The 20,498-nt window shown below is 47.6% G+C and overlaps 1 protein-coding gene across 1 annotated transcript in view; it reads right to left on the reverse strand.

Moving 5' to 3' along the window:
- Positions 1-286: 286 nt before the first annotated feature.
- Positions 287-20,498, reverse strand: part of CLRN1 (clarin 1) — a 56,501-nt gene continuing 36,289 nt past the window's right edge. The window contains exons 2-3 of the mRNA XM_075555564.1: positions 17,462-17,641; positions 287-552 (exon numbers count right to left, since the gene is read on the reverse strand). Coding sequence (XP_075411679.1) covers positions 287-552; positions 17,462-17,641 — 446 coding nt within the window. The remainder of the gene's footprint in view (positions 553-17,461; positions 17,642-20,498) is intronic.

Below are 20,498 nucleotides of genomic sequence, written 5' to 3' on the forward strand. Positions count from 1 at the left end.
TTTGCAGAAATCCTTTTGGACTTACCCTCGTGTAGAGAGTAGTCACTAGCCCATTCTAATCAACTGCCTTTGACGACTTGTGTCAACCAGACCCAGTGTTTCTGCCATCTTCTTTCTGCTGCCGTGTTTCCTTCCGGTGTGAACCCTCCTACCTCGTTGGCAACATCGCCATGCAGGGGGTTGGTGGTTTCATTTGTGGCGCGTGAAGGATGAGAAAAGCGCACCATGTATCAAGGTGCCGAAGCCAGTCTACTCCGACATGCAAAACGACAGGACTGTCCACTTCTCAGTACATGAGGTCTGCAGCGACGCTGGTCGGCTCCGTGTCTTTAGATTTAGCAAAGGGGAAATGAAACCCAGCCAGTCGGATTAAGAGCCCATTCAGAAAATGAACAAAGAAGCAGATGAATATGACCCAGAACGAGGTGGTGTATCTCTCACTCTGCGTTCTGTAAGCGTAGGTCCCCTCGTTGTAATTTGCGATTTTGTCTGAAAGGTGGTGGATTTTCACTTCAGAGGCAAACAATATCATGACGAGACAGCCGCAGGAGCCTGCAAAGGAAAGGACACACAACACATTGAGACAAATATTTCCTGAAGGTCGGGGAGGGGGGTGGAGGTCAACAGGCACACTATAGATCGTTTCCAAGGTGCGTGCTCACAAGGCTGTGTCTCCCACCTGCAAAAGGCGGTGCTTGGCTGTGACCCTGAGCGGGACATCAGATCAAGCTCATCCTGCAAACTCTGGCTGAGGTTGCTCCTGTGTGACTGACGTCAAGTCTGAATGGCTGTGTGGCGTAGGCACAATGGGTTGTGGGGGCGGCGGGGTTGGGGGTGGGGGTGGAGACCATGCTCCGAGCAGCTGCTGCTGTGGTGGGACTTTGAGGAAACAAGTGTCCCTTTGCTCCACGGGCCAGGCTGGATAAACGCCAGGCGCACTGCTGGAAAGGCTCAGGGTTCCCTGTCAGAGGCTCACGGTGACTCCCCGTGCTCCACCGACTGGCCACAGCTGCCCAGAGGGGTTCCTGAGCCCAGGTAGCCGGGAGCACGGGTTGGTACAGACAGGAGGTGTGTTCTTTGTCTGCAAAAGAACTTCGCCTGTTTAGCAGCTGTGTGGCATAGGGAATAAAGACTGCATTGCTTAGCAGGGGTGGCTGGAACGTCGGGACGGCATCATTTCCTTGATCTATGTCTTAAGGACCGCCTTTCTTAGCCCCTTCCTCCTTCCTGCAGCTGAGATCCAGATGCAACCGTGGGAGCTCCAGCAGAAGCTCAGGTGTGCTGTGCGTAAGTGTGCTGTGGAGAAATAAGAAAAAAAGAGGTGGCTGGATCCCTGGTACCTGGAGCAACCAGACTGGCTTTGAACCTCAACTTCTTGACTTTCATGGGAGACAAAAATAGCTGTTTATTTGGGTAACCTCTCTTCGTTCTCACTGATCGTTCCCTTATTGTGAAACCGGACCCTAGTGGCGGTGGCAGTGATCTGGAGTCAGATATCCTCCATGACACGATGCTGCATGCACAGTAGGGCCGGCACCTCAGGCAGGTCCTCTCCCCTGAGCAAGGTGAATGGGAGAGCGGCATGGGGTGGCTGGCACAGGAGGCAGAGGCAGGCAGCAAGAGAAGCCACATTGAGAGCTCAGCGGATAGACTCTACCGTGCTTCCTTGGCTACAAGAGCATCCCAGGCCACCCCAGGGTCCAGTGAACAGGAGGCCTCTTGAGAAGGTCTTCAGCTACAATTAACTGCGAGCTCTTAGATCAAGCGATTGGGCTACAAACCCTGATTCCTCCACCTAGTCTGTGAGATTAGGCAAATTTACTCTCCAGTGTCTCAGGTTCCTGGTCTGTAGACACAGACACTAGCAATGATGTGTTATTAGTCCTAAATACTGGAATTGACACGTATAAATGCTTAGCCACCCATTCTGATGAGTTTTATGCACTCTTTATGTCTTGCAAATCCTTACCATATTCCTTACCCTGTATCCCCTCTCACCCCCAAATAAAAGCAAGCTGGCTACATCAAGGTAGGCAACCCAATGAATGCATTACAGAGACTTGATCCTGCAGACACTCCCCACTAGGTTCACAACGCCTTTAGACTGGGTAAGTGCCTTTCAGTCCATGACAGTTAACGCAAATGTCCTGGACGAAGCAACATAGTGGTTTAAGTTCCTCTTGTTCATTCATTCATTCATTCAGTTATTCAATTAGACTTATGATGTGCCACGCACAGGCTTAATAATGGAAATGCAAGCATTAGGGAGGATCCTCATGGTGTTTGCTCTCACGGAGAGTATGGAACACAGATCAAAGTTATAAATCAATTACAGTGAATGCACTAGCAGTGGGGACAGGGGGGTGGGGTGGGAGGGGGAGCCGAGCGGCTACAAGTGCTATCACTGAGAGTGTGGGCACCACCGAAGATCGCCTAGAAGAGGCCGAAGTTGCTGCAGGGAAAGTTTGCCACGCAAAGAGGAATTGGACCGTGTAGGGAGGCGCTGGCTGCTACATTATCTCCTGTCATCTTGAGCAAAGGGGTGGAGTCTCTAGCCTGTCAATCAGGTAATAACCAACGATGCCTCTGTGTGGGCATGGTCTTCTTCTGAGCATTCTGGGAACTCCTGTCTTCCTCTCTGGAGATGGGACACATACTCTCTCTGCTTCTCATTCTGTTGACAAGCCACATAGAGCTATGCTGATGTCAGCCAGAGCCCTGGAGCTGAAGGAACCACGTGGAGAGCCGTGCCAGCACTGAGATGCTTCCACAAGACTTTTCACCCACTGGCCTGTGCTCTTCCTGCTGTCACCATCACTCATGTGCTGTGTGAGTCTGTACAAGAATATATGGACCAATATTGGACTTATGAACTAATATTGAACTTATGGACTTGATCTGGACTGGGCCGGGATGTTTCCTTAAATAGACAACGACTCTTGGATATAAAACTCTCTCCTACACACGTATGAGTGTCTCTGGATTTGTTTCTCTCGTCAACCTGGAGCAACACAGAGGATGTTCCAGCCAGTGAAACACGATGCTCCCATCTCCTTTCCAAGGTCAGGTTTGGGGTACAGTAGTGGGAGATGGGATTCCCACGGGGCGGGAAGCAGGGGTGAGCTGAGAGAGTGCATCATATTTCTTGCACTGTAGAATTCCACATAAGAGCTGACCCCCGCAGCTGAATCTCTATCACAAATACATCCCCAAATAACCAAAGGCTATCCTTGTCCTGGAGCGTTACTTCACTCAGAGCAGTAGTTGAGAATATTTCCTTCTAAAATGTGTCATTCTAACTGGCTTTGCATCCTGAGCTTAAAACCAGAGCTCTCCCCCGGCAAGACGGCATTATTCCCTTATTGTTAGGTCCTCACAAAAAGGCTGCAATGCTGTTTTCTCCTTATCTTTTATTTGAAAATTGTGGTGAAAATGCCATTACTTTTGCCGTGAGAGCCTTCTTTGTCTGCAAAGATGGGGAATTTCAGACAGAAGTGAAACACGGGTATTTCTTGAGCTCTTGAAAGGCAAAGTCAAGCTCGATTTCCTTTTCGAGTTGTTAAATATTTTAAAGGCACCACTCTGTTAGGGAGACAGCAGCGTAGTGAGCCTGCGTGTCAAGTTCTTAAACTAGAAGTTGCTCTTGTGTCTAAGACTAAAAGCCGTTTATGTTGGTGCTGTTGTCATAGCTGGAGTTTCAAGCAGGCGAGTCCCTGAGGGAGAGCGGCCGAGGAGCAGAGAGGAGGCCTGCGGTTCCACCCGGACTCTGGGACTGGCCGGGAGGCGAACTCGTGATTTTAGAGCAAGACTGCAGAACCTTGCCTGTCTCAGCAGGCCCACCCACTCACGACAGACATGAGGGAAAATAACTCTGTGGGTGGGGGATATTTGTGCTCCCTTTTTGCCTATTGCTCTAAAAAGGGGGCGTGGACCAAGGATCACTATTATAAGTCATAGGTTAAAGGCGTACACGCAGTGCTTCCCTCTGTGGTCACCAGGTGAGTATTGGTAAGTATACATTTCTAGTACTGCCCTGAGATCCAGGCAAAATGGGATCTTCCCTTGGATACCACACCGAGAGGAACTACTCTGGTCCTCTTCTGCAAAGGTCCCTCCCCGGGAAGGGAGGGATCCTGGGGGCCAATGGAAGGTGCTCATCTGAGGTCCCTGGGCTGAGTTCTAGGCCTTGCACCTGGAATTCCCTGTCCCAGAAGCCTGGCATCCATTTCTAGCACCCACACGGGTGTCTTCTGTGGGTCATCCTGCCCCAAGGCAGACGGCGTGGCTGGTGGGGCACGGCCCTGAGGTTAGGGGTTGTTGTCAGAGAGCGGGCGGTCAGAGACAGACACTCGGTGCTAAAGCATCTCCCCCGTTTCTGGTCTGGGGCGGGGTCAAGCATGGGACGAGACGTCGATGGACCAGGGGACGCTCTCAACATCACTGCCCTCAGGTATGAAATTCTCAGTGTTGTTTGTGGCCCTGGCGTCATCTCCAAGTCTCGATGCCATTATGCACAATGGAGGAAACCAGCACTCGGTCCTGCGCGCCCCTCACCGTAGCGGGCACATCCGGGTGCAATGGCACAGCCACCACGCCAATCCATCTCATGGAAAGATTTCTCATCTTCGCTGACACGTGGCTGAAACCAGCCAGCATGCCCTTCTGCTGATGGCTCTTTCTCAATGACAAGCTCTGAGCGAGCAAGACAGAGCCTTTTTCCTCCAAGATAAACAAATGGGCAAAAAGGAAAACTCACTGCCATTGAGCCAGGTGTGACTATGTAGGACAGAGAAGAACTGCCCCCTGGGGGCTGCTGTGGCAGTGACATCATCTGTTGTCAATTTGAGAGGTTTGAGAGTGAAGGGGTGGAGTTTAGCCTGTCAATCCTGTCACAGCTTGATGACCTCATTTGGAGGCGCTAAGGAGATAAATCGTTCACTGGATGTGGGGCACACGTTCACTCCTTGTGAGGCGTTCCTGTGGACAAGACACATGGAGATACACTAGAGCCCTGAGCTGGAGGAGCCACGTGGAGATCCCTACCAGTCCTGAGATGCTTCCACCACCACTGGATCCACAAGACTTTCCGCCCACTGGCCTGTGATCTTCCAGCATTTGGTGTCATTGCATGCGTTTCGTGAGTCTGAAGAGGGCTTCTATAGATTGGTTTCTGACATATGGGCTAATATTGGACTTATGGACTTGATCTGGGCTGGGATGTTTTCTCAATATTCAATTGCTCGTGTATATAGTGTCTATGAATTTTGTTTCTCTAGTCTGTCCGGATTAACACAGTTCCCAAGGCTAATAAATCTCTACAGGAGAAGAAAGGCTCATCGTTCTGAGGAGCAGTGGACGGATTGAACTGCTGACCTCATGGTGAGCGGCCCAACATGTAACCCACTGTGCCATCAGCATTCCTAGGGATTAAAATTTCCCCGTTAGAATATAGCCTTCCAGATCGTTTTGACGGGAGGGTCATCAAGGAGGACAGGCGTGTATTATTTTGCATGTTTGGACATTTACTCGGTGGGCTTCCATTGGTTCCCTTGCCGCATGCTTCACCAATATAAGGAGCAGGCTTACACTGCCTGCTTCCATCTTCTGCTCCCAGTTAGCTCTACACTCCAACAGCCCGGACTCAGCTGGGGATCCTGGAATAGAGCCCCTGTTAACCTGCCCATCTGCCAGTACTGCTCCTGCTCACACAAAAAGGGGAGAATACATTAAGATCTGAAGGGCCCAGCCAGCCTCCTTCGATCTAGAACTTGGAATAGAGCCAGGCAACAAACAAGCCCAAATGCCAATAGCCATTCGGTCAATTCCAGCTAATGACAATCCTTTGTGGGTCGGAGAGCTGTTCTCCATAGGCTTTGCATTGGCTGACTTTGGGGAATTACATCACCAGACCTTTCTCCTGAGGTGCCTCTGAGTAGTCTTGGAGCCTCCAACCTTTGGCTAGCAGCCAAACATGCCACAATTTGCACCACTCAAGGATCCCTGCCCAAGCCAAGGAAATCTCATTTTCAACTCTGAATTTCCCCACCACCTGACTGGCGTGTATGTGTGTGTGTGTTGTCTTCCTGTGCAGTCTGTGTTTCATGACTTTGATAACTGAGTTAATTTCAGACTGCATGGGATAGCGGGTTGTCACGACAGGAATGATCAGTCAGTTAACAGACATTGCTAATGAGCTAGACAATGTGCCCTCTGCGATGGCTGTCTGAGCCTGCAGAACCAGGAGCCTCTGGCCTCTTGTCCTAGTCATACGGGAACGTAGGTCACAGCCAATAAGAGAGACGCTTCTTCATCCCTGGCTGACCCTGGAGTGAAGGGAACTGTTCTTTTACGGTTAGCGCCTCTGCCCAGGTCTGTGGGAGTCCGGGAGTTTGTGACTCCCTCAAAGGGGAAGACATTTTAAAAATGTTTTTCAATGATCACTAAGCCTACTTACTGAGAATAATCATAAATTAGAATTTCAATTCTATTGGAAAACCATGGCTCATATTACCGGAAAGCTAACAAGTCATCTTTAAATTCGAACAGAGGACACCCACACGAGAGGCTTTCTGTGCCCGGCGCAGGAAGATAAATTGATAATTTCCTTCTTAAGGGACCTTGAGAGATGAAGAATGGGGTGGGAAAACCATAACTGGGCGGGTGCCGCGGCTGGATCCTGTGAGATTATGCAATCTCACTCGAAAGTCGATCATTAAAGGTGAGGTCGCCAGCAGTGGTTTCTCCCCCAAATGAAAGCTGTCTGGCTCCACACCACTTCGAGACGTGTGGCTGCCGTCCGAACGGGACCGCGATGAGCACAGTTCGTATGAGCAGATTTTGAGGTCACGACTGGTGGCAATTTGGTCATGTGTGTCCAAAGGACACATGTCGGCAAAGGACCGTGCCACTGGGTTTAACTTTTCCTCTTCATCTTCCGCGACGGGGGGTTGAAGATCCCACGTCTAAGCTGTGATTTTAAAATGCCACATTGTTGAGAAGGTGTTTGAACGCAAAGAAGAGAATGTATCTGATTAGAGTAGATTTTCGGCCAAGAAACATGGCATGAGCTACCAGGAAGCATGCGGAGATGCTTCTATTTCACTCCTTTCTTCAACCAACGGGTGCTAGGCCCTCCTGCACTATTCTGGGCATGAGGACGCAGCGATGGCCCAAATAGATTTGTTGTTCTTTTTTATTCTCCTTTCAGGAGCTCTCTGAAAGCAGCAGAGAGAAAGAGATAATGACCAAATGGGTAAAGTCTGCAGTTTATCAGGTGCAAAGAGTTAAGCACTAGGTACTAGCAGAAAGGTTGGCAGTTTGAAACCATCCCGTGGTACCTTGGGAGACCAGACTGGCGAGCTGCTCCTGAACCGCCTTAGCCTTACAATGCTCTGGAGTAGTTCAGCCCTGCACACATGGGGTCACCGCGCCACAGCATCACCTCAACAGCACCTAACGGCAGCTCGGTTCCTCGGGGTGCGGTAGGCGCTGGAGGAGAATACAGAGAAGTCGGGAAGGAATAAAATCCGGAGGTGCATCTTGAAAGAAGGGAAGGGGAGGGAGGTGGGCATCTGTGGGGAAGAGCATCCCAGCGGAAGGAGCGCTGAGTGCCAAGGAGTCAGAGGAGTGGATGGGGAGAGGAGGAGATCAAGGAGCAGCCCAGCCATGAGCAGGGTGTGTTTCTGGCATGGACACACCAAGTGGAGCCGGGAAAGTCCTAAGCAAGGACTTCTGAGTCTCGGTGAAAGGGAAGAGCAGGAGCGATTGCGATAGAAAAAAAGAGTCAACATCTCATTCATTGCACAAGGTCACCGCTGGGGCCAGGGCAGTCCCCACATGCCAGGCACGAGTGACCTGCAGTCAATGCTGTCTCCAGCCGAGGAAATGGAATTCCCTTGGCCTTTGCCATGATTGACTGTCTGTCTTTTTCTTTCCGGGGCCCCCTTTCTAAGATCGATGCTGGGAAACGTAGGCAATACTGTTCTTGCTCACACTCCTGATGCCAGTCTGCACCCTCTGACAGTCTCCGTGTCTTTGCTGGGGGACAGCTGACCTATACTCCTGCTCAGGCTCCTCGACGTCAGCTCCTCCACAAGACCCAGTGGAAACAAGCCATAGGTCTCCCTTACCCCAGTAACTATGGAATAATGTGCCCTAGACATAGGACAGGGGCCAGGGTGTTATTAATACTGACATGGATACGTATTGTAAGCAGGCTTTATTTATAATGTAATTTATTATTATTTTTAATATCTTAAAGCCACTTTTAATAAGTTAAAAATAAAATCAGCGAACCAGAAGTACTTCTCTCTCACCACTGAGCTCTGAGATAGCAATTGAAATATTGCTACTTCAGCAGTTTGTTTGTTTTTAAAATCATTTTATTGGGGGCTTGTACAACTTTTATCAAAGTCCATCCATCCATCCTTTGTGTCAAGTATCTTTGTACCTCTGTTGCCATCATCCTTTTCAAAACATTTTCTTTCTACTTGAGCCCTTGATATCAGCTCCTTGTTTTTCTCTCCCTTCCCAACCCTCTCACCCTCATGAACCCTTGATATATTATAAATTATTATTATTATTTTCATATCTTACACTGTCCGCTGTCTCCCTTCACCCACATTTCTCTTGTTTGTCACCCTGGGTGGGTGGGGCATACACGTTGATCAATGCGATTGGCTCCCCTTTCTCCCCCCACCTTCTCCCTACCCTCATGATGTCATTACTCACATTATTGTTCCTGAGGTGTTTATGTGTCCTGGATTCCATGTGTCGAGAGCTCTTATCTGTACCGGTGTACGTGTTCTGGTCTAGCCGAATGTGTAAGATAGAACTGAGGTCATGATGGGGGCGGGGTGGGGTGGGGAGCGTTAAAGAACTAGAGGAATGTTGTATGTTTCATTGGTGCTTTCTGCACCCTGGCTGGCCTGTCCCTTCGTTGTGACCCTTCTGTGAGGGGACGTCTGATTGTCTACAGATGGGCTTTGGGTCTCCACTCCACCACCAGCCTCATACGTATCAGTACAATGGTTTGGTGTCTTCTGATGCCTGATATCTCATCCTGTGGACGCCTCGTGATCACACAGGCTGGGGGGCTGCTTCTATGTGGGCGCAGGCTTTTATATTTGTGCTGCTCTTTATTTTCCTGCCCTCGCACTTCACACATGGCTGTGCTTATCGATGTTCCATGCCACGGTTGTATCATTATCACAATTAATTAGACCCATTCCACAAGCGTCTCCTTTTTAAAGGAAGGCGGCAGTTATATTGGTTCGCCTTGCTTGCCGTAACTCAAAACATGATGTGATGTGTAAGAGAAGACATAACAAATACAACCTGTAACAAGGCCACAAATGGGTGGCTCCTATCACCTCCAGAATCCAGAACCAGAGCATCGCTTGGCAACCTCCAGAGTGTTCACTGAATTGCTGAGGGTGTTCTACCCTGGATCTCTGGCCATCTTTCCACCTGGCCAAAGATCTGGGCCAGGTGCTCCACTATCAATTGGGCAACTTCTGGGGAAGCACAGGTGAGACACATCCTCCAGTGAGAAAGCGATGGGCCTGTTGTTCTATCATCACCTCGGCCTTCTCTGGCTTCCTCTCTTTCTCCGCCTCCTCCATTTATTTGTGTACATCTTTCTCTTTCACTGTATGAGAATCCTTGCGGGAACATTCTGCCTCTTGTTTTCCTCCTCCTCCCTTCTCCTGCCACCCTCCCTCCCTGCCAGCTACTCTCAGGGGTGGCCCATCTGTGGACAGAGCTCACTGTTGACTGGTATTTTGGAAACATTCTCTTCATACCATCTTGGGGACACCACCCCCAAAAGCAAACCAACCGCATTGCATGGACTCACTTAATTCGTTGTTGATCATTTAGGACAAAGTAGAGCTACCCCACAGGGTTTCAGAGATGGTAAATCTTGACAGAAGCCGACAGCTTCATCTTTCTCCCAAGGAGCATCTGGACTTTGGGTTTCAACTGCTAAACCTCAGCAGCCAATGTCCCCTCGGCTCCTGGACACGATAGCCTCCTGATATTCCTTTGGGAACATGACAGTCTCCTTTGCTGGCTCCCCCTCCTCTTCCTCCCCCTCCTCCTTCTCCTGGATTCCTCAACCACAAAACTAACTTGATGGTCGTGGTAGTTACATCATCTCTTGTCAATTTGAGACTTAAGAGCAAAGAGGTGGATTTTAGCCTGTCAATCAGGTTGCAGCTTGATGACCTCATCTGGAGGCACTAAGGAGATAAATAGCTCAGTGGAGGCGGGACACACACCCACTCCCTGAGAGACATTCTTGTGGACAAGACACATGGAGGTATGCTAGAGCTTTGGAGCTGAAGGAGCCACCTGGAGATCCCTGCCAGCACTGAGATGCTTCCACTGCCACTGGATCCACAAGACTTTGCACCCACTGGCCTGTGATCTTCCTGTACTCAGCATCATTGCATGTGTTTCGTGAGTCTGAAGGGGACTTTATAGATTGGTATTGGACATATGGGCTAATATTGGACTTACGGACTTGATCTGGACTGGGCTGGGATGTTATCTTAATGTACAATTACTGTTTGATATAAAACTCTCTCCTACACACATATGCATGTCTCTGGATTTGTTTCTCTAGTCAACCCAGACGAACACAATGGTGCTCTACAAGAACTGGTGTTCAGCCAATTTTCCTCTAGCTACGTTCTCTCACTGGGTGATCTCATCCATTTTCATTACTCTAAATAATATCTATATTCTGACATTTAAATGTATGCCTTTTGTCTAGACCTCCTCTGAGATCCACACTCATATATCCAGCTGTCTACTGGACATCTGCTCTTGGATGGCTCACAGCTTTACAAGCTTGAAACACTCCAAACAGAACACTTGAAGTCTGGTGCTAAACTCCACTCCTTAGCTCTTCCTTACCTTAATCTAGCAGTTTGTTACTTCCCTGGTCTTCTCCATCTTGGTTCCTGCAGCCACTGTGCGCTAACTGCTTTAAGTTGTCTACAAAACACGTTGGATCTGCCTTCAGAAGGTATTCATCTCTGTCTCCAGTAAAACAATCTAGTCTTTTAATAGACTTTTTAGAATGGGAAGTCAGTTAGCAGACACCTTAACCCCTTTCAAAAATGTCTCGTTATAATTATAATAAATTCCAAACCCTTTACCCTGGTCTTTGAAGTCCAGCACTAACTTGCCTCAGTTACTCTCGATAACCTCTCCCCTGGCCACTTCCCTCTCACTGTCTGCCCCCAGCTTTCCTTCAGTTCCGGTAGCAAGGCCACCCATTTCCCTAGTGCCTCCTTCATCTGTATTGTCTTCTCCATTAGAAAAATGACCTCCTTTTCATCGTTGGGGCTCAGATACTTTGAATAACCTTCGCTGAACATCATTTCAAAATTGGATTCCCCTGTAATTCTGTCCTGCAGCCTTTCTCCCCTGTTCAACATTTTGTTGCAGTTATCATCCAGTTTAATTATTTGTGTACACTTAAAAAAAACCCTCCTAGGTTCGCATTATTCCAACACAAAGATGGGGGAAAGGGGGAGACAATGGCATGGGGCGGGGGGCAGGGCATTAACCCACCCAGGAGGAGAGTATTGTTAATGTCTCCACAGAATTGGGAGTGTGCACACAGATCCCGTCACAGTGCAACACACCTTGAGGCAACGTAACCACGTGGAGCAACGCATGAACAGAGTGAGCTACAGGGCCAGCCCCGACCAGAGCCAAACTGACCCCCTCCCTAGAAGTATGCGCTACAGAGGACAACACTAAACTTACAGGTTGGAGAGAGGGGCTGGCATGCCACGCCCACATGGAAGCAAACCAAGAATGAATAAGAAGAGGGACAGTCTAGACCCCATATGAGCACACCAAGACCAGGGGATGACGTCCCTACACGGAGCTGCTAAGGCACAGAGAGGACTGTAGGGCTGACAACAGCTCGAGACATGATGTCCCCTCCCTGGAGCACACCAGGACAGAGGACAGTACTGGGGACACACGCTGGGAAGTGAGTCCAGTCTGAACACCCCACAGTGGGCGAACCGAGAAGGGAACATAACAGGTTAGTAACAGGAGCAAAGCCAAGCCACAAAGCCCCTAAGAGCCAGTCCCCCAACGAGACTTCAGGCTAGAAGGGGCAGCTCCCGGAATTCCCCCAGGACCACTCATAAAGGTGGGTGGACAGACAGACCTGGAATTATGTACGCTTTTTTGCTACTTATTATTTTCCTTTTTATTCAATCTTTTGTTTTCTTTTTGTTTGGCCTCTTTTGTTGTTGGTTTCTCTACTTATATAAGATAGGTATGGGAAGCAAGGCAGAGGAGGAAGCAATGAGACCCACAGTTCCAGAGGGACTTGGACTTGTGGGGAGAAGGAGACGGAGGAAGGGAGTGGTGAGCAAACAACGCCATAGACAGGGGAACAACTGGGACATTAACATCAACAATGAGAGACACAGAGATCCTGAAGGTGCTGGAGCAACAGCAGTCTAGCTGAGAGGAATTACTAAGGGGTGGAAGAAGGGTGAGTGTGATGGTGGGGCAGGAGGAAGGTAAAAGGAAACAGAGCAAATATTTAGGAAACAAGCTATGAATAGAGCTATAAACATAGGTGTACAGATATAAATACATTAATTCATAAAAATAGACGTATTGGCCTATGCACATAAATTTATAAGGTAATACACTGAGGTAGTGGGCGGACTTCAGGCCTCTGTGCATGCCCTCCCTCAATGTAAGAACATTTTATTCAGCACGATTGCTGAAGACAAAATGGGTGCATAAGCAAACATGGTGAAGAAAGCGGATGGTGCCTGCTTATCAAGTGTCTGGGGTCTTAAAGGCTTAAAGTTAAACACGCTGCCATCTAGCAGAGAAGCAGCAAGCCCACATGGAAGAAGCACACTAGCCTGGGCAATCATAACGTGTCGAAGGGATCAGGTAATGTGCATCAGAAGACCCAAAATAAACAACAATAAAAACCATATTGTTGTGAATGAGGGAGGTAGGAGCAGAGACCCCAAACCCATCTGTAGACAATGGGACATCCCCTCACAGAAGGGTCACAAGGAAGGGATGAGTTAACCAGGGCGCAATATAGCACTGATGAAACACACAATATTCCTCTGGTTCCTTGAGATTTTCTCACCTCTCACCCCACTATGACCCCAGTACTGTTTTTCACTGTGGGCTAGACCAGAGCATGTGCACAGGTACAGATAGGAGATAAGAGCTCACGACACATGGAATCCAGGAACAGGAATAGGAATAGGGATGCCACAAGGGTAGGGGAAAGGTGGGAAGAGGAGGAAGGCAGAACTGATCACAATGATTGACACATAACTACTACTACTACTACTACTACTACTACTACTACTACTACTACTACTACTACTACTACACACACACACACACACCTGCCAGGGGGGCAAACAGAAACCGTGGGGGAAGGGAGACAGCAGTCTGTGTAAGATATGAAAATAATAATTTATAATTTATCAAGGGGTCACAAGGGTGGGGAGGAAGGGAAAAAGAGGAGCTGATACCAAGGGCTCAAAAAGAAAGTAAATGTTTAGAAAAGAATGATGGCAACCTAGGGGAAAATACACCTGATACATTGGATATGTGGGTTGTTCTAAGAGCTCTAAGAGCCTCCAATAAAATGATAATATTTAATAATAATATTAATAATAAAACTCTCCTATTAGGTTGTAAGCTCCATGAAGGCAGGCACCTTGGACATTGATTCCGTTGGTATCACCAATAGCGATCATCATGATTGGCATGTAAATTCCTAAACCCACTCGCTGCTGTAGAGTTGATTCCTACTCGTCAAGATCCATCATTGGGTTTGCGAAATGGATGAAATGGATGCCTGCCTCTCAGGGGTTCTCAATGCCAAGTGCACCGTTTTAAAAGTGTGCGTGTTCAGACCTCCCTCCCGGTTTAGCGTGGTCAGGACTAGTACCCGTATTTTTGGAAAGCTCTTCATGGGATTTTAAGGCACGAGGAGACCCACTGCCCCAACTGAACGATGGGACCCCATTAAGGTCCTCACGCTGCCCTAACTTTTTAAAAAAGACTACTCAGACTCAGGTGATGGATAACAGGATGGCAACGAGCAAATGCTGCATGAAGGAGGCGAGGAAGATGAGCTCAATGTGGGGCTCTGAGACCATAAGAAATAAAGGGGTGTCCGCTTGGGGAGCAGCAGCATCTTAACCAGAAGCATGAACAGGCTAGGGCGCCTGCCGTGGCTACTGGCCGATCCACCGGCTTGTTCCCATTCCTTTTCCACCTCCAGGCTGGCACCTTCCACCCCAGGAGACCGAGGGGCATGGCCAGGGTACTGAGACTCTGCACCGTGTGGAAGACAGTCAACTGGGGAGACCGTGACATGCCCTGTCACACCTTGTTCACGCCTGAGGATGCTAAGCCCTGGTTCTTTGTTCAGCGGGGAGGCGGGAAGAAATGCCTCTGGAATGAAATCAGCACAAGGCAAGTGGGGATCCCGGGAAGCCTGTGGTTAGATAGAAAGGAGGTGCAAGGGGGAAAGAGGTTCTCTAGGACCGAGTCCACCTGGACAGCACGCACAGGTGAAAGTCATGGGGCTGCAAATCCCAGGAGAAGAGAGCTACCCCCTGAGGGTTCCTAATGGAATATAATTTACGCCTGAGATAGAGGCCTGGCCTCTCTGTACTGCACCTATTGACTCCCACTTAGAGTGTAAAGGTGTATTGCTGAGCAGCACAAGTTATTTGCTGTCACCTAAAGGTCGGCTGTTCAAACCTACGCAGCTGCTTTGTGGGCCTGGAGACTTGTTCTGTTGAGATGACAACCAAGCCAAACCTCCAGAGAAGCTCCGTTCTGTAACACGTGCAGCCTCTATGGTTTGGAGTCAATGCAACAGGAAGGGGCTTGGCTTCTGTGTTCCTGTGATACAGGCACTAACCGCCAGCTTCCCCAGCGCCCACATACACACTTTGCCCACCACTGGGGTTTAGTGCTGAGGTTCACAGGCGTATTGCAACTTTGCATACACATTTCCAAACCTCCCGTGTGATGCGGGGTCAACCGGTGATATCCCCAGGGAACACAAAATCCCAGGACACCACTCTACAGGATTCCTCAAATATGCCTGTGGTCACGCACAGTTTTCCAATTATTGAAAATTTCGGTATTTGAACATAAGGTTTGAGTTTTAAAAAACAAACACTAGACAAACTGGGTGATCTGGAAACACTGGGATTTCATCCTCTGCAGGACCCTGAGGTGGGATGTGTTCCTTCCTTCTCTCTCTCCAACCCCTTCTCTCCCCTAGCCTAATCCACAAACCCTTTGGGTCCCCTGCATTTGTCCTGAGCCCTGGGGGAATACGATTGCGTAAGCACAGGTCTGTTTGCTCCTGTATATGTTTGTGGGCTCAGGTTCCCCTTTCCTCGGACTTAGCCAAAGAGGGAGATAAGATCGGACAGGCTGGATTAAATTCTACATTCTCTGAGTCATCTTGGTTTTCAAATACTGCTAGTTTGGTCGTTCGTCAGAACTGTCCAATAATTTGCCTTCCCAATGGGCTGTCCTCTGTTCTCAGAAAGGGAGAGCTCCCTGGCCATGTCAGTTCAGAAGGGGCCTAGTCTTCGCTCAAGTTCTTCCTTTCTCGGCACTGAGATGCTGCCCGAGGGCTCTGCCCACTCGAGTTCTGCTCCGGCAGCTTCTCCACGACAAGCCTTTTCCAAACAGCAAGTGAGGAGAGAGCGGTCCACTCTGCCTCTTTGCTCGCTCTTTCTGACAATGTTCCAGCAAGGGCACTTTGGGGCAGGGCCGCTAGGGAGTCTCCTTCTCCTTTCCACAGTCCCAGGACAGCCTCATGGGGACCCCCAGACCCCCACCCCCCAGAGGGACCCACAGCAGCTGGGTTGTGCCCTCTCCTCAAAGGTCTGGGACCCAGCTCCTGGGAAGAATCTCTCCTCAAGTTTCCAGGTTCTGGTCATGCGAAATTCGCCCCTTTGTGCCTGCGGTAGTTATAAACCTGTCAATGTAGGATTATGCGTGTAGGGGTGGAGTTTAGCCTGTCAATCAGGTCATAGCCAATGAGGCTTCTGTGTGGGCATAGCCTTCCCTTAAGGATTCTGGGAATTCTGGTATTTCCTCCTCAGAGGTGGGAGACACTCTGCTCACACCCTGGGAGACATAGCAGCTGACAAGACACATGGACCCACCCTAATACAGAGACCCCTGCCAGTGCTGAGATGTTTCCAATGACACTGGATCCAAAAACTTTCTACCCACTGGCCTGTGATCTTCGACATTTGGCATCATTGCATGTGTTGTATGAGCCTGAAGAGGACTTTATAGACTGGTATCGGACATATGGGCTAATATCAGACTTATGGACTTGATCTGGGATGTTTTGTCAATGTTCAATTGCTCTTGTATATAAATCTCTTCCTAATACACATATGTGTGTCCATGGGTTTGTTTCTCTAGTCTACCCAGACTGACACAGTTCCCCACACACTAGGGATGGTCACTGCTTTAGGAAAGAACCACCCCTGGGTTACCTCAGAGTCCACTCCCCTCCTCCCTCTAGGCCTCCAACAGCAATTTAATTGAATCAGTGTCCTGCAGCACTTGGTGTGCACCGGAATCTGCTGGAGGAATTGCTCATCTCTCCATCAGAGACTCTGGGATTGGGCAAGGAGCCCCAGTGGCAGAGTGGGTGACCCACCAGGCTGCCCACTGCGAGGTCCACAGAGTCACCCCACCAGTTGCCCCATGGGATAAAGATGAAGCTTTCTGCTCCTGTAAAGATATACCCCCCTTGGAGATCCACAGGGGCAGTTCTCTGTCCTATAGGGTGACTGAGTCTGAATCGACGAGATGGCAGGAGGGTGGTTCTGGTTTTTTCGGGGGAGGTTAGGACAGGGGTTGGCAAACTTTGACTCTGAAACCATACTGGGCTCTTTAGGTCCATACATTTGTCTCTGAAATAAAATTGAACATGCAAATAAAACTATCATAGGTCCATTGATAGAAAAAGTGGTATGGATATTATTCAGATATAGGTGATTTCATTTATTGGTCAAAATATCTTTCTGGCTCTGGAATAATTTTTAAATTGTCATGAGGGACAGGAGTGGCTCTTCTGTCTCAAATCTGCCAACCCCTGGTCTAGGATAAACATTCAAAGCAGTGCTAGCTCATTGACTCTGCGTCATTGGAAGTAGATCATCAGGACTTTCGGACAAGATACCTCTGCATGAACTTGAAATGCCAACTTTGGGTTAGTTACTGGGTTAGTTACACTGTTACGCTGTCCAGGAATTCCAGGTTTAGGATGGAGCCGGAGTATTTGCTTTTCCCCAGATGCTACTGGTCTGAGAGCCGCCCATTGATTGTTTCCTCTGCTAGAGTGCATTCTGATTTACAGCTGGACTCTGATGGATTTTGTACTTACCTGAAATGAAACTCAAGAGATACAGTCCTAGTGGACCGTGCAGAGTTTCAAACGGCTTGCCAAAAGCATTGTACATGAAGAAGGCTGTCCCCACCATGGTTAAAAGGATAAGAATTGTAGAGAAGAGAATGACATTGACGTGGATGCTCACTGGGATCGCTTTGAGCAAATCTGGGAAAACTAAAGATAAAACAAAACAAAGGTTAGAAGTAATTTAAATATCAGCTTCCTGAAAATGTAACACATAAAAAAAATCACTAAAATCCTTCAGATGAATTGTTCATGCTAATTTATAAGGGAACTGCCAGTCGGTTCAAACTAGCAAATGGAAACTAAAGGGAATTTCTGCTCTTGCATTTGGTTGTATATAATTACTTAGATAAACAAGTATTGACTTGCCAGGCAATGGTCGCATCTGATAACTAAATTTTAAATTAATTTCTCAGTAGCTATCTTAAAAAATACCTATCTTAACTTGTACTGGCATTTTCAGCTATGGGATATTTTGAAGAAGTTCAAACATTAGGAGGTTGTTATATTTTCTTTGCTAAAAAAAGAATGTAAAATGTTTCATGTCCACATCAAGAAGAAAGAATGAGGTATCTTCAGGCAACTTCAATATCTTGACATAACACAAAGCTGTGGGAAAATAATTTCTGGTGATAAAAGAAGTATTTTCCATTCAGAAAACATGCCCAACTTATTTCTAAATTTTGTGTTCAGGGAAAGTTTTCTTGTCTGCAGAAGAGAGAAAATATACATGTAGAGTCTCTGACTTGATTAGGTTTCAGCATATTTAGCACCAGGAAACCTGGCAAGATCAATCTGGGGACATTCAGTTCAGTTTCTTTTACCATTTCAAACATGTATCAAGTTATTATTCACTAAGGACCTACTGTGTGTCAGGTATTGTCCTAAGGGCTAGAAATAGAACCAAAACGCAAGCTAAACAAGGCCCTTATTCCATGGAGCTGATAATCTAATGGGAATAGATAATAACAAATACATAAACAAGCAAATATGATAAAAATGAAAATCGAACCAAACTCACTGCCATCGATTTCCTGTTAACTCATAACAACCCTGTAGGACAAGATAGAATCTCTCCTGTAGGCTTCCAAGACCATAACTCCTTAAAGGAGTAGAAAGCCTCATCTTTCGCCCAGGAACTATGATAGCTTATTGATAAAGATGGCGGCCATCAATTCTTTCCCTCCTTTTACAGTTGTATCACTTTCTCTTTAAGAGGCAAAATTTATTCCTCAGTCCCTTTGAACCTGAGTAGGGTTAGAACTGATTTGACCAAGTGAGTTGTGAGAAGAACGTATGCCAGAACCAGGTTGAATGTAAAAGGTGACTAGACATGAGCTACCATCTAAGAGGCCCCAGCTGCTCTGTAGGAGAATGAGACCACCTCAGATCACTTGGAGGAGCGTTGAGTAGCCAGGTATGTGAGGGAGGAAGAACCCTTAGACATTCAACCCAGAAAAGCCTTTAGATGACTCCAACCCTAGATGTTATTTAACTATGAGAGATAAAAAATCTTTAAAAAACAGAATCCAAACACCCCCCCTCTCTTTTTTCCAAGCTATGTATTTAAATTTTTTAAGGCATCATGCAAAAAAAAACATGATATAAGTGTGTGTATGTATGTGTATATGTGTGTGTATATATATATATATACCATATTAAATGAAGGGGGAAGTGCAGAGTGGAGACACAAGGCCCAAGTGTCGGCCAATGGAGATCCCCTCATAGAGGCATTTAGGAGAGGAGATGGGTTAATTAGGGTGCGAGGTAGTACAGATGAAGAACACAGCTTTCCCCCAGATCCTGGATGCTTCCTCCCCCCACCTACCATGATCCGAATTCTACCTTGCAGACCTGGATAGAACAGAGGCTGTACACTGGTACATATGAGGGCTGGAGGTACAGGGAATCCAGGGTGGATGATACCTTCAGGACCAAGGGTGTGAGGGACGATGCTGGGAGAGTGGAGGGTGAGTGGGTTGGAAAGGGGGAACTGATTACAAGGAGCCACATGTGACCTCTTCCCTGGGAGAGGGACAGCAGAGAAGGGGGGAAGGGAGACTCCGGATAGGGCAAGATATGACAAAATAACGATGTATAAATTACCAAGGGCACATGAGGGAGGGGGGAAAGGGGAGGGAGGGGGAAAAAAAAAAGAGGACCTGATGCAAGGGGCTTAAGTGGAGAGCAAATGCCTTAAGAATGATTGGGGCAGGGAATGTATGGATGTGCTTTATACAATTGATGTATGTATATGTATGGATGGTGATAAGAGTTGTATGAGTCCCTAATAAAATGTAAAAAAAGAAAAGAGGAGAAAAAAATGATTGGGGCAAAGACTGTACAGATGTGCTTTATACAATTGATGTATGTATATGTATGAACTGTGATAAGAATTGTATGAGCCCCTAATAAATTGTTAAAATTAAAAAAAACAAAAAACCAACAACCTTATCACACTCAAAGTACTCTCCATTACACTTAATACGTTTGTCAAATCTGTGATTCCTTTCTTGGAAACATTTTTCAAACTCATCTGTTTAGATGGCTGACAGCAGCTCCCACATTTTTTCTTCTCTTCTGCATTGTCCTCCATGTCCCTCTTCATTGGAAGAAACAAAAACAAGTCTCGTGGAGCGAGGTCAGGTGAGTCAGGTGCATGCGGCAAGAGAGGCATGAAGTTTGTCATGGTGGCAAAGCCAAGTCTCCATCTGCCACAAATCTGCCCTTTTTTTCACACACTGTTACACAATCTTTTCAGACCCTCTACATAAAAAAGCTTGATTAACAGTCTGACCTGGTAAAATGAACTCCAAATATTCTATGTCACCATTTTTGTCTGTTTGGGAAGTTGACAGACGTCCAAAATTAAGTTTGTCATCAATCGATATTTCACCTTTTATGAAACAAGAAAACCACTCGTACACTTAAGTTTTTTCCATGGCGCTGTCCTTGTAAGCTGTATTCAAGATCACAACAGTTTGTGTGGCATTTTTCCCAAGCAGGA

This window comes from Tenrec ecaudatus, chromosome 8 (genome assembly GCF_050624435.1).
Source record: "Tenrec ecaudatus isolate mTenEca1 chromosome 8, mTenEca1.hap1, whole genome shotgun sequence".
Classification (NCBI taxonomy): Eukaryota; Metazoa; Chordata; class Mammalia; order Afrosoricida; family Tenrecidae; genus Tenrec; species Tenrec ecaudatus.